The following is a 15,384-nucleotide window of genomic DNA, read 5'->3' as shown; positions in this document are numbered from 1 at the left end:
ATTATGGGTAATTTTCATACTTGGAATCATTAAAGTGACTTTTCCCCTTTGTGTACCCTTTGCTAGATTTGTGCCACACAATTGCTATAGAATAAAATTTATGCCTCCCTCTTTTCCAGTTTTCATTTAATCCTACTTTAAAATTTACATGCACATGCCAGGTTTCTGAATATCCTCTAATCAAGAGTATAATCAAAAAGTGAGGAGGGGGAAAAAAAAAAGGTGAGAAGGGCAAGTAGTCACAGAAGGAAAGCTCTTGTACTTACTGTCCACTGAGAATTTTATGAAATCGAGGTGGTTCATCCTAATCACAATTGGTTGGACCCAGAGGGGAATCATAGAAAATCATCAAATAAACTGTATTTGTAACTATAAAATATACTTTCCTGATCTGCTTTATACTGAAGCAAATCTTCATATTCATCCATCATTCTTATTTGTTCTTCTATGGATATTTATAATATTTTCTATGTCCCTATTGGGTTATATGTCTTTTTTCTTAATCAGTAGAACTTTGAATTTTAGGAATATGAAAACTTTGGGCATTATGTGAATTTCAGATCATTTTCCCCAGTTTGGCTTAATTTTATTTTCACTGTGTGGCAAACTTACCAGAATTCTTTTATGGCCTCAGTGTTTCATATGTTACTTAAAAAAGCTTTGCTCTTGAGACACCTGGGTGGCTTAGTGGGTTAAAGCCTTTGCCTTCAGCTCAGGTCATGATCCCAGGGTCCTGGGATTGAGCCCTGCATTGGGCTCTCTACTCAGCAGGGAGCCTGCTTCCTCCTCTCTTGCTCTGCCTACTTGTGATCTCTGTCAAATAAATAAATAAAGTCTTAAAAAAAAAAAAAAAGCTTTGCCCACCAGATGATTATAAAAGTATTCTCCCAAAACTTTTTAAAAAGCATTTATTATTTTGTGCTTTTTTCATTTGAAATCTATTTGGTGTATAGATTAAGGTATATATATATATATATATATATATATATATATATATATATACACAGACACATACACACACATTTTCTTGATGAAGAGGAAATTGTCTTAATGCTACTGGGCATTGTAAGTGTACATCAATCTTTAGTCCTAAGGACAACCACCATTCCTAGAAATTGGGCTGTCTTAAGATTCGTTCTGGCCAATGGATTATGAGCTGAACTGGTATGTACTACTTCTGGACTAGGGAAGCCAAAAAATTGCCTTTTTTTTTTCTTTTAAGATTTTATTTTCAATGAAAAAAAAAGTTTTTCTTTTCTTTTTTTTTTTAAAGATTTTATTTATTTACTTGAGAGAGAGACAGTGAGAGAGAGCATGAATGAGGAGAAGGTCAGAGAGAGAAGCAGACTCCCCATGGAGCCGGGAGTCCGATGCGGGACTCGATCCCGGGACTCCAGGATCATGACCCGAGCCGAAGGCAGTCGTCCAACCAACTGAGCCACCCAGGCGTCCCAAAAGTTTTTATTTTCAATGGGCACCTGGGTGGCTCAGTCAGTTAAGCGTCTGCCTTTGGCTCAAGTCATGATCCCACTGGGATCAAGCCCCGCATTAGACTCCTGGCTCAGTGGGGAGCCTGCTTCTCCCTCTCCCTTTATCTCTCCCCCAGCTCATGCTCTCTCAGTCTCTCTCTCTCTCAGTCTGTATCTCTGTCACAAATGAATAAATAAAATTAAAAGAAAAGATTTTATTTTCAAGTAATCTCTATAACCAACTTGGGGCTTAAACTTAACAACCCTGACATCAAGAATCTCTTACTTTACTGACTAAACCGGCCAGGAGCCCCAGGAAGCCAAAAAATCTTGAAGTCTTTTACTTTCTCTTTCTCTGCTATGATCATGGTGGAGGCCTCATGTTGACATGAAGAGCCATAGACTGAAGCAGCCTGTATTGTGTGGACCCTGCCCAGGCTTCAGCTTCTCTAGCGTCTCCTAGATCCAACGTGGAAAGTGCATGGTGGAGACATGAGCTTTCTGAGTTAAGCCTTTGAGATTTGCAGGGTTGTTAGTTACTGCAGCCTAAATCTACCTTTTCCTGACTAATAGACTAACTTTCACATATTTATGCATGAACATATATTGTTTCTTGAGTCTTCACTCAGATCCATTTACCTGTTTGCTTCTCCTTATATTAATTCCTCCATTTTATTGTCACTGTATAGCATATTTTAATGTCTGAGGGGACAAGATTCATATCATTGATCTTTTTCAAAATCCTGTTGCCTAGTCACAAGCTTTAACTTTTTGAGACAGACTTAGAATTATAAAAGATCTTGGCTGTATTTTGAATTATATTGCATCAGATTTACAGATTAATTTGGGAAAATTAACATCTCTACCCTATAAGCCTATCCTGCTTTTTCTATATGTCTTGCATGTTTCTCCAGGTTTCCTTTTTTTTTTTTCCACTGATAGTTTTTGTTGTTCTTCAATAAGATCTTTGCCCATATTACATTTTACAATTATTCTTACTGCTGTATAGGAAGAGAATTGATGTGTCTCTATTTCTCTTGTATGTAGCCTTCCTGAGCTCCCTAGTTTTTAAGAGAATTGGTTGATTCTCTTTTTCCCAAGAGGCAGTCCTAGGATTGCTTTTCTTAGAGACTTAATCCTTCTTCTGAATTTGTTTCTAGTCACTAGCCTGGGACAATTCAGTGTATTTCCATTCTTCATGACTTCTCCTACCATCTGTTCTAGTAGTGTCCTATTTAAATTCTCTCTCCACCTCTTGTTCCTGTAAGGCATTTAGCAAATCTGTTTGTGTAATTAAATTCCTGTACTATTATTACTCTGTGGACTAATTTTACGGCACTACCTAGCTTATTTAACATTTCTGTATTGGTTTCACCATCCTCAGTAGGAAAACTATTGCATATCCTCTCACTCTGGAGTTTGTAATCTGAATATAATCTCTTTACTTCTCATTGATTATCCTCTTAATACCAAGTCCTGAGTTACCAATTTTAGCAAGGTCTTTGCTTGTTACTCTGTGTTAAAAGTTTCTAAATATATGGAATATATGGATTGGAATATCTGTTCTTATATTTTTTCTTAAGTTCATTATTCAGTGTGTAAAAAGTGTTTAAAGTACAAAAGACACCTCACCCTTAGGAGTACGTTTATATAAATCTTGCCACATTTTTTAAAGTCTTTTCTGAATAAGTTTAACAAAAATCCTGTGAAGTCCCATGAGTCCTTAAACACTATGGCATCAAAGCATGTAGCTTCCCAAAGGCTTGAAAACCATTTTTCCCAAACTAGCACCGAATAGGGCAGATCTACTCACAAAAGGTAAAAGGGGAGAGGTAGTTCCCATGCTACTTTCCGGAAATGTCATCCCAAAATAACACCTAAGCTATTCTTGACAAAGTCATAAAAAGAAAATACTGGGCTAGTCAGGATGGGTTAGATGATCCTTTAGTGACAAACAATTCCAAATTTTCAGGATGACTTTTTGATAAATGAAAGATGGCTACAATTTATTTTGGCTGTTTCTTGTTAAGGGGTGAAGTCTGATTCCTCTTCCCTTTAATCTGGGCTGGCCCTTAGTGATTTGTTTAGCCAGTAGAACGTAGTGGGTGTGACAAGTGTCTTCCACCATATGCAGGAATCCAAGCAAAAATCACCCAACCAATCTCCTCAGCCCCAGAACCATGAGACTTTCTATTGCAGTAGTTATGTAGTAATAGCTAACCTAAATAGGTTTATTATCATGAAAATGTATATCTTGCCTAGGCAAAATCCACTGAGAATCCAGGGTACCATCTAAGGCAACTATTCTCCATGAGGCATCTTATCAACCTAGCCTTCTCTCTTGTGTTATATAATCCTAGATCATGTCTTTTCTCTAAATGTTTCATAGGAGGAGCTTCCTGCTTCCACTGGAAGGTCTCACATTTGTGATTAAAAGCTTCAATCTGCAAGTGGTACATACAGATGCTTTCTGCTTGCAGAACTTTTACATTGTTGGGTTAACTTCATGGGGAGTGTAGAAGCATACTCTTTTGTGGGCTGGGAAAGAGAAGGGCACTGGTATACCTCTACCACATGTGATGCTTCAGTGAGAAACATGCAGATCTGGGAACAGAGGAAAAGGGGCATTTGGCTTTTAACTCCCTCTTCAACCCCAGAGAAAAAGGGGAAGCAAGGCAGGACCTCTTGTCAACCTGACTTCAGGTCACATCCTTGAAGACTTTACCAGGGTTCCTGATGTGTTTGGGGAATGGGGAGTAGAGTTACTGTTTGTGGGAATGGCAGCATGGAAAGTGGGCAAAACTGAAGCTGGATTGTGAAGGGTTTTGTGTACCATGAAAAGCAAGTTTGACTTGAATCTAGGACAAATAGAGAGTCTTAGAAGCATTATAGCATGCTGTTGCCTCCAGATCATAAGACGAGCTTATTTAATCATACCATGTGCTAGGTAGGCACTGTATTTACCCCATTTACTCTTCACAGCCCTCTTATGCAGTGGGTTCTAGTACTACCTGCATTTAAACAAAACCTTGGTGTGAACTAGTTTTAGCCCCAAGTTGCATAGGTAAGAAGTGTCAGGGCTCAAGATACTGATCATTGGACAGCAACTGCCCCCTTACCTGGCTCTGTGCTATCACGCGGCTCTTTTGCTCCCATACGTTCTTGCTATGTTCCTTCCTACTGACCTTACTCTGAAGGCCAGGAAATGCAATCTTTGAACACATATTTTGCCTTAGAAAGAGGAAGAGCCTTCAGCAATGGGTTTCTGTTGGGCCTCAGATACTCTCTCTTTTTAACTCGTCATTTTGCAAATTTTTCAGCATACACAAAAGTAGAGTAAAGTGAAAAATGAACTTAGCTTCAGCACTGATAGACACGTCACTTTTGTTTATCCATTCTCTTTGCACGCACCTCCCTCCCCCTACCAATTTTATTTTTGGAGTATTATCAAGTGAATTCTAGATACCATATTTTTAAACACATAAATATTTTACTATCCATAAACCATAAAGACTTTTTAAAAATATACTTATAAGACCATTATAACACCCCAAAATTAATAGTTATTTCTTTTTTAATTTTTAATTTATTTTTATTTATTTATATATTTAAAGATTTTATTTATTTATTTGACAGAGAGAGATCACAAGTAGGCAGAGAGAGATGGAGAAGCAGGCTCCCTGTGGAGCAGATAGCTGGATGCGGGGCTTGATCCATGACCTGAGCCGAAGGCAGAGGCTTAACCCACTGAGCCACCCAGGCGCCCCATGGGTAATAGTTATTTCTTAATACAGAATCTGTTTTAAAGAATTTTTTCTACCAATCCCAAATCATATACAAAAGCTGCACCTAAAAGAATGATAGAATCCCTGTATTTCTTTTTATAAGCAAAATAAAATGTTTTCTATTGGGTTTATAGGATTGATTTGTATGCAATACCAGTGATTCTTACTAACACTTATTACAAGGACATTTTCCAAATTTACAATGATTTGTAAATGTGAGTCTTATATTTTTATAAGGGCTGGCTCCAGATAACATTGAGCTACTGCTAATTAATACCTAACTCAAGTAAGATCTCCTCTGGAGGCAAAATTAATCTTTGTCTCCTACAGGATTAGAGATTAATCTCATGTAAGCAGCAATACTGTTAGTTTTATAACGGTCTTTGTTTTAAGCCCAGGACAGAAATCACACTTTTTCATCATGTGTTTACCATATTATCTAGTTTTATGCTTTGCACAGCTCACAAATTTTTATAAAGCACACTTCTAATTGTATTTCAGCCATACAAACTCAGGATGTGCTGTTCTCAAGGTACAGATACATCTAACGCGTATCTGGAGAGAGATATGGAAATCATTTACGCTTCTCTCATTTTAGATCTAGGGAACTGTAAGCCAAGAGAAGGGAGAGAGCCATTTAATTGTAACTGCCAATATTCTTTTATTCCCTGACTCGTTTTATGTTAGCACTCACATCTTACAAGTTTTTATAAAATTAAAATTATTTACAAATATTACAGAGTCTTGTTTCACTATTATCTCTAATTAGGCAGTGACACTTATTATATTCAGGGGCAGAGAGTATTTAAATTTTCCTCTTCCTTGTCGCAAGAGATGGCCAAGCATCTTTCTGTTTTCTCATTACACATAGCTTTACTTTGCAACCCATTATTACTTCCACTACCATGGAATAGGGGATGAATTTTTAAATTAGCGGCCGTGTTTCTCTTTAGAAATCCCCCACGCACGCCAACCCCCGTACTGGAGCCTGGGCACACGCGGTGCCCGTTCCAACTTAAGCAACATTGGGTCATCTGTTTATTTTCGGGGGGAGGAGGGGGGAAGGGCGTCAGAAAGAAAGAGCGGCCGTTGCCCACGCAACCGACACCCCGGGCAACGGCAAGGCAAGGCGGGAGGGGGCGTGGCCTCGGCGGGCCCGGGCGGATAAGAGGCGGCGCTGGCGGCCCGCCTCCGAAGCGGGGACTGTCGGTGCGGCCGGGCGGAGGCGGGGCGGCCCGGCACCACCTCCGACTACCTGGAAAGGCCGGGGCTGGCGGGCTAGCGAGGCCCCGGGCCCGCCGCTTCGTTTCTCCACGCCCCCTGCCGAGGAGCGTCCCTCCGCGCCCCAACATGGCGGGCGGGCGCTGGGGTCCGCTGCTGACGGCGCTCCTGGTGGCCCGAGTCGCGGCGGCGGAGGGCGGCCCCGAGCAGGCCGCGCTACCGGAGGAGCGGAGCTGGGTGCGGCCCATGACCGCCTCCAACTGGACGCTGGTGATGGAGGGCGAGTGGATGCTGAAATTGTGAGTGTGCCCGCCCGCCCCGCACGCCACACTGCCCTCGTGGGCGCCGCCCTCCCAGAGCCGTGAGGGTGTCTGTGGATCCTGCACTGCCCGCTGGGCTCGACCGCTGCTCGCCGGGCGACCTGCGGCGCCGGGGCCGGGCTCCTCACGCTGCGCATGCGCGCCAGGCCCTTCGCGGTGACAGCTGCGGGTGCCGAGCATCGCCTCCCTCTTCACCCCACCCCGCCCTTTTAGCCACCAGCTTTGGAGGGGAAAGAGTTTGAGGGATGGGGTGGGCAAGCTTACCACGGGGAGGGGGGGGTAAGTGGGCAAAACCTGTGAAAAACTCGCGTCCTTTTGATACAGGCGTGTACATAGAGAAAGGGGCTGCCATTCAATGACATTTACATATAGTATAAATAGGTAGCACGGGCTAGGCAAGGTATTTATTGAATGAATAATTCCAGCACGGCGGAGGGCAGACCGGTGTGTGCGAAGTAGTTTGGTTTTCATTTTGAAGACCCCGGGATGTCAGTGTGGAAAATAAAACAGGAAGATGGGAGTGTTTTTGAAGATTTTAGAACAAGATTTCAAATAAATGTTGATAATGGTTATCATTTTCAGACGTAGAGATTCCTGGGTAGATATCTTAATTGTGCTAGTGTAATAAAAGGATCTTCCTAGGTTGCCCTTTTTGAACAATAGAAGGTAATTGTATGCAGTGCCTTTGCTTGAAGGAGACGGGAAAAATACAGTTTTGAGTTAGGAACAGGCATGTAGCTTAAAATTAACTTCTAGGAAGAAATTGATCATTTGGGGAAAAAGCGTTGAGGTAGACAATGGGCAGATGTCTGAACAGGCTTCAGAGACCATCATGGTGGGCTTGCCGGGCAAAAATGAAGAACCTCTGGAGAAATGATCACTGAGAATTTAATCTCTATAGATTGTAGTTTCAGGTAATATACATACTTGATCGCTACTGTTTGCTGATTTATCTTACCTTGAGGACACAGACACACAGAATTGGATCTTTCCTTTATTTGTCCAAGGCCAAATCTTGATTCTTTCAATTTAGATTGCAAACAGATGCCTGTGGAGTGAAAACCTCACTGTGAGATCAGGACCAAAAGTTGCAACTCCCTTAGCAGATTACATTGTTCAGAAAACACAATACCATGACCCCTTCAAACATGCATATACCTTTTGGTCACAAAGAAGGGGATATTTTAAGCCTCTGTGTAAAATGCCTTTGATATCATAATGAAAAAATGAAATGATTAAAGAGATCTGTAGACTTGAAAGACTTATTAAGCTATTTAACCACTTTGGATAAAGATGAGGTCATTTTCCATTTAAGGGGGAAACTTCTAAGTAAGTGGAGCTTTATTCAACACTGTCATGTTTGTAATAATTGTAAGAATTTTCGGCTGCATCTTGTCAGCTAGTACTACAGGAAGTTCTTTGTAGGTGCTTACACAATGGAGCTTTCTAGATGTCAATTTTCTGAATAAATCTGACTTCGTGTATGTGCATGATGAAGGTCAAAGCTGAAGGCCTCAACTCCTTTATAGCTCCTTTTTGGAATAGCTATGATTTTTTTTTCTTTAAGTAAAAGAACTAAGCAAACTAAAGGAGAGTGTAAGCCACATACGCTCATAAATAGCAACAACCAACACTTCCTGTGTTTGGCCATGTTGACTGTATTCAAATTGGCCATGTTGACTGTATTCAAATTGTATTCTTCATAAATGTACAGGCCCAGACATGGTAACAAACTGCTGTAAACTTGCCATGCGTCCATTGCATAGAATACGTGTGGGCTGTGATACAAGATGAAACTTGTAAACCGGAAGTAAGCTGCCCTTGAGATCGTTTTAGTGGAAGTTCCCTTTTCATCAAGTACACTTCAGAATAGTTCAATATGAAAGGACACTGTAAAGGAAAAAAAAATACTTAAACCATTATATCCAAATTTCTCTATCTACCAGAACCTAAGTCCTGAAGAAATACTGTGGCTCTTATCTGTTTGTAATTTGTACTACTCCGTCTCCTCCCTTTGACAAAAATCCAACACCTAAAAAACATAAAATTCATTATATTCTCTACCATGATAGGCCTATATTTCTAAGAATTCACTCTAATAGCCAATAATTTGTCAGATTTTTTTTCCCCTGATGTATATAACAGAAAAAAGCCAAATGTGTTAATGTTAGCTACCATGTCAATCCCTCTTTCAAGTGAACTGATCATAATAAACAGAGATTGTTAGGGGTCCACAGCTGATGCATTTAACTTTCCTACAGAAGCAAGTTAGGAGGCTTCCTGGTAGTATTAAAATTTTGACATTACTTTGAATGACAGTTCTTTATTTGTTCATTTGCTTATGCAACTTCTGGGAATTTTTTCTTTTATATCCCATTTCATACAAAGCTCCTATAATACAATTCCTAGTTATATTGGGATTGATAATTTAACTTATTTTTAAGAACCTAGCAGCATTTTCTGCTTCTTTTGTAAAACCTAATTTGTATCTTCTTCATCTTTAAAACAGTTTTTTTGGTAACTTGCAATTGAATTTTCAGTTTTAAAAAAAGATTTATTTTAGCGATAGAGAGGGAGAGAGTGTGTGCATGGGGGGTCAGGGGCAGAGGGAGAGAATATTCGAGCAAACTCTCAGAGTGGGGACCTGAGATCATGACCTAAGTCCAAACCGAGAGTCAGTCGTTCAGCCAACTGAGGCACCCTGGTGCCCCTAAATTTTCAGTTTTAAAAAAGCACTGCTCTGTTAAGGAGAAATATCAGGTAAAAATATATTTGTAGTAACTCACCATTTCAGTTATGAAATCTTTGTTTTTAAAACCTGAAAAATTATTCCATTACTATTTACATTTTCTTTACTGCTTATTGTATATTCATGTGTTTCTCGTCTTGTTTGCTTTTATACATTGTTTTATAATTTTATCCCTATTTCTGCTGTGTCTCTAAAATTGCCTTGCTGTGCTTTTCTCATCTTAACCTCTGATGAAAAGTTTGCCCTTTCTCAGGGTTAGGAAAGGTTATATAATCTGTAAAATATCTTCTGATGTTTTCTTTATTTCCATTGTTTCATATTATCCTTCACTCAGTTACTTTGTAATATTTTAAACTTTTTTGGTTCCCATTGTATCAGTCCTTGAGAATACTACTTGTGTTCTTTTGACAAACAATAGTATACATTCTATATACTTTTCTGGTGGTGCCCCCCACCCCAAGGGAAAAAAGAAGCTATCCAAGCAGCTTTATTTTGAGCTGATTAATCTGATATCCAGAGTCAAAGTACAGGGGTTACCTCTGTAAAGTGTATGGCTCTTTATAAAACACTCCTTTTTTTACTTTTTTCTTTGGACAATCATGTTTAAACTTGGAAGCAGTCAAAGTGATGGAGGGAAGTCTCATTTATTTCCCTAGGACCTCTAGGTTTTAGTAATTTCCCTCAAAAATCCTTATTTCTGAAGAGAACGTCTTCAACATCATCGCCTTAGCTTGTCCCTGTCAAATAATTATCATATTTTGCGGTTTAGTAGATTATCTTGATGTGCTGATTGAATGTTTAAGAGATAGTCATTAAATGCTTGTTATGTTTCAGGTTTAGAGTTAGGGATCTGGGAAGATGAAAATAAGCTACATTCTTTGATTTCAAGGGACTGTCAGTCTTCTGTGCTCTGAAGGAAATAAGTAGCAGATACAGCATTCATTTATTTAGCATATATTTACTGAATGCTTTTTCTCTGTCAAGCATTCAGCAGTGGTTCTCATCAGGGCCCTATTGGCATCTTGGGTTCAACAGTTGTTTGATGTATGGGGGTGGCCTGCCCATTGCTGCCCCTGCGCATTACGTTCTAGGATTCACCAAAAAAAAATTAGCAATCTCCATCCCCTATGCATATTTCCAAATGTCTCTGATTGAAAACCACTGCCCTGGCTACTGTTATGTGTATTTAAAAACATGCAAAAAAAAAATCTCATAAGTGAATATATAAGTATTTGATTTCAGATTGTTTCCACAAAGAGTTATCCACATCACCTCCATGATCCTCATCATCTCAGTCACAGTAAACTGTTGCATTGCTCACATTACATGTCCTCTTGCTCATCAGTCCTCGCTCTCTCTCTCTCTTTTAAGATTTTATTCATTTATTTGACAGACTGAGATCACAGGTAGACAGAGAGGCAGGCAGAGAGAGAGGAAGGGAAGCAGGTTCCCTGCTGAGCAGAGAGCCCAATGTGGGGCTCAGTCCCAGGACCCTGGAATTGTGATCTGAGCTAAAGGCAAAAGCTTTAACCCACTGAGCCACCCAGGCGGCCCTCATCAATGATCTCTTATTTGATCATCCCAGCAGTCAGGTGCAGAATTCTTATTCTCATTCTCATTTACTAGAGGAGATTAAAACTCAAAAAGGTTAAAGCTTTGGCCAAGGCCAGTAGTAAGTGGTTGGCAAGGCCAGAACTAGAATGCAGGCCTGAGCTTTGCAGTTCTTGATGCAAGCCTAGAGTAGCTGGGTAGTGAGGGAGCCTGGGTGATTCATGCTTAGTCTGTCAGCTAGCCGTCACCATGAGCCACCTGAAAGATAGCCTTTTCCCTGTGGGATTCAGAGGCCCACCCATAATTTTTTCCTCTGTAGAATCTCTAAATAAAGAGCATCATTGCTATATTCTCATTCTTGACATTCTTCACCACTCAAACAGGTACCCGTCTTCTGTGCACACCAACCACCTGGGAGAATTCTCAGTTTATCTTCTTTGTATCTAGCATGGCCCTTATCACAACTTATAATTATAAATTAATTTATATGCTTCCACACTAGGTTTTTGTCTAATTCCTCTTCTAGACAATCAGCTTTTCAGTAGAGGACGAAAGTCTTTCTTCTTTCTATTGATCTCCAGAGCCTTCATAACAAGTACTAAGTGTTCAATAAATACTTGGACTAAGTGAATGAATGAGTAATAGACTAGTTGTTCCTTTAATAAAGAGCTTCCTCAAGCACATCACTGAAGGAAACATCTATCTATATTTTCATAGGAACTAAGGATAGTCGTTATCATCTACCTTTTGTTCGTTAGTGTAATAAATATTTACTGTGGCCCAGGATCTGCCAAGTATTACTCTAGCTAAGTATGAGGCATCAGTCACTGTCTTCATGGAGTCTTCATTCTAGAGAAGGTAGTGAATTCTAATTCCTCTAGCAGGTATCATGGTTTTTGTAGAATTATCAAGTTTTATTTTTCCTCTATATGTGATGACAAAATGTCCTAGAAATGATCTTGTAAAGAAATAGCATCAAACATAAGCCTTCCAACTCTTGGATCATTAAGCTTGTCCATATTTTCTAGAGAAAGGAGTAACACTTGATGTAGATCATCAGTTGACATTTTGATTTAGTTTCATGTATTAAGTCAGAGAAAGATGAACCTGGTGTACTTCTTTCATCTTCATTGTCACAGATTCTTTTGAGCACTTTGGTCAAAGTCAGTTCTAAGTGAAAAACCTACCGTATCAGTCATTGTCCATCTCTGTTCTGCAAGGTTAAGAAAAGAGAATGTGTACTCTCTCCTGAAGAGAGTGTGTGAAATTTGAGCCAAGACAGAAGAAGAAAAATTGCCCATTACTGGGGAATAAAAAATGTATTTTTAGTAAAGTGTTATTTCTAAGATGTGTTTTTAAGTAACTCCTTTCTTGTACACTTAATAGAATCTCACACCAAATTCAGTTGGTTTATGCAACCAAAGTAATCAAAGGCTTTCAACCACCTTGCATATAGCAGAAGCTCAGTGTAATATATACATAAATGTGAACATGGATGAAAAAACATGATTTTGAATTCTGTTTTCCAGAAGTGGTTAAAAACATTGGACTGATATCCAAGTTGATGTAATGTAACACTGTTAGCTATCTGGAATGTATTTCAAATGTCTTTATGAAGCTTACTATATACCACTGCCGCCTAAGAAAAGTTTAAATAGAAAAGATACTATTGTATAGTTTCCATGATTATAAAGGTTCTAATTCCTCTTAGAGGCTCTTAAATGAAAAAAGGATGAATTTGAATGTAAAAGACAAAGTTATGGCAGGTCAACTCCTTTATAGTTCCTAGAAGACTGACGTTATGAGCTAGTTTTAAATAATATAAATGAAGACCATATGCAGTCCTTTCTGCTGATTTTTGTCATGGATACATACATAAAAATTACATTTATATCTACATACATACACAGAGAGAGATAGAGTGTGCATGAGTACATGAAAGTCACGAGTTTCCTTTGTTTGTATTGCTTTGGCCCCTGAGATATTTTCTTTTAGTAGGTTCTGAATTACTGTCTAAAACACAGTTCTTTAGGTCCAAAAGAATACTAATCATTTAAAAAGCTGAAACAACAGTGGACCAATTCCCACACCAGAGACTCAGAGCAGACTGATTTCTACCACCAAAAGAACACACTAAGTCAGTGAATGATGTTGGTGCACTCCAACACAAATAGCTCTGATTAAATCTCAGAAATAATGACATTCATAGTCTCCAGTGGGTAGCGGCTACATAAAAATTGGAATATCTAAAGTGACCTCAATGGCATTTTTATATCTTGGGTTATAAAAATGTCACCCAAATCCCAATTTTTATAATAGCCTGTCTAGAGATTAGGGACTGGGATTTTAAAAAATAAAAGATGAAATTTGCATGATTTAATAATTACTGATGAAGTAAATATATCCCTGAGTTAAATGGAAAGGCACAGGCCTAGGGAAACAAAACAAAAATAATCTAGAGTTCATTTAATTGTACTGCAAGATTTCTTCCTTATTTTTGGTAATTTCTTCCTTCTGTCTGGTTCTCTCTCTCTTTCTCCCTTTCCCTCCCTCACCCCTCTCTTTCTCTCTCTGTCAATATTGGATCTTATTTTCCTTGGAGGTTTTATCACATAACTACCTCCATCTGGGTTCTTGTTCTGTGTGGTCTTAGGTGACCTTAAGCAAGGTCCTTTATACTCGCCTTGTCTGTTTGACAATGACGTTGTAAGGTTCAGATGAGCTCTAATGCATCATCAAAGTATCTTGGAAACCAAGCAGCATATTACAAATGTTATTGGTATTAGTGATTGTTCTTAATATGTGCCTGCTTTATATAAGTCCTCTAATCTCCCAGTAACCTTCTAAGGTAGTTGCTGTTACTGTCCCATTTTGCAGTTGAGGAAGCTGAGGCATGGAGTGATTACTAACCTGACCAAAGTCACATGGATACTTGTGGTTGGTCTTGTTGAGTCCTTTGGCAGAACTCTTATTTAATACACTGAAATGCCCATTGAAGTACTAAATAATAAAATGTTCTCTTTATCCCTAAAGTTTACCAACTGCTTGCCCCAGTATCATCTGCCTTACAGATAATTTTTAAATATGTAAAAAATGACTTTTCTCAAAGATAGTTATTTTCTTTGAAGTTTGTTCATTTATTTATTCAGCAAATATTTATGTACCAGCTATATACTTTGCCCTGGAAATGTTTAAAATCAGCCGTGGTCAAAGATGTCAGCAGATGGTTCCTGGTCCATGTTCTCTGGTCCATATTTCTGGGGTTTCAGGGATTACACAGTGAGCTGTAATGAGAAGATTAATGACTTTTTAGAATTATATTGGAATTGGCTATACTAGACCCTTCTAGAGATGGATGAACAGTCCTTAGGATGAGCAATTGTGCTAAAGACTGGCAGCTTCTGGAGCCTGGCTGGAGAGGAAAATGCATGCCTTGCTTTGGGTAGACCTTTCTCTCCTGGGCTGTGCCCAATCTCAATACTTGTCTTGAAATAAATGCAACCTCCCATCATGTTGACTTTTAACACCCCCCTTTCCCCTTTCATAATGCGAAGGAGGAAAGTATTGCCCCATTTCAGAGATGGGTTTGTTGTTGTTGTTTTTCAGGAAAGTTGGTTCGTATGCATCATTGCCTTGAGTGTTGCATAGCACTTCCATCCACGCTTCTGTTCAGGTCAAGGTGAAAGGGTTCGTGAATGATGACCTGATAGCACCTTTGAGCCTAAATCTTGTAGAATTTGATCATTTAATGCTTTTTCCCCCTTTATTTCCTTTCCTAAGGCATTTTTTCCCTGTGTGTGTTTGTTTTATTCTTTTGGCAGACATTGTTTCCTGCCTCTTTTCCCCCCACCCCTTCCTTCTCTTAATATGGAAATGATAGATGCCACATTTTGTAAAAATAATTCAGGAATGGAAAGAAATGGAAAATAAGTTGGGGGGAAATCAAAATTTTCACAATGTTGAGGCTGCCCATCCAGAACTTGTTGGATATTTCCATTTAATCAAATCTTTAAGAAATATATTTGATCAGGGGCGCCTGGGTGGCTCAGTGGGTTAAGAAATATATTTGATCATTATGTTGTACCTAAAACTTACATAATGTTATAAATCAGTTATACCTTAGTTATACCTCAGTAAAACAATAAAAACGATTTATTAGGAAAATCTCATACATAAACAAAAATAAGAGTAGTGCAATGAACCCCCATCATCCATCATCAGATTCAGTAGTTCTATCAACATATTGCCAATATTGGTTCATCCATGTCTCTTGCCCTCTATCCCTGGGT

General features: G+C 39.1%; 1 protein-coding gene across 1 annotated transcript in view; it reads left to right on the top strand.

Annotated features, from left to right (window-relative positions):
* Positions 1-6,391: 6,391 nt before the first annotated feature.
* TMX4 (thioredoxin related transmembrane protein 4) overlaps positions 6,392-15,384 on the top strand; it is a 42,666-nt gene continuing 33,673 nt past the window's right edge. The window contains exon 1 of the mRNA XM_059133973.1: positions 6,392-6,774. Coding sequence (XP_058989956.1) covers positions 6,605-6,774 — 170 coding nt within the window. The 5' untranslated portion in view covers positions 6,392-6,604. The remainder of the gene's footprint in view (positions 6,775-15,384) is intronic.

Source organism: Mustela lutreola, chromosome 9 (assembly GCF_030435805.1).
Source record: "Mustela lutreola isolate mMusLut2 chromosome 9, mMusLut2.pri, whole genome shotgun sequence".
NCBI lineage: Eukaryota > Metazoa > Chordata > Mammalia > Carnivora > Mustelidae > Mustela > Mustela lutreola.
This window is presented reverse-complemented; position numbering and strand designations above follow the sequence as displayed.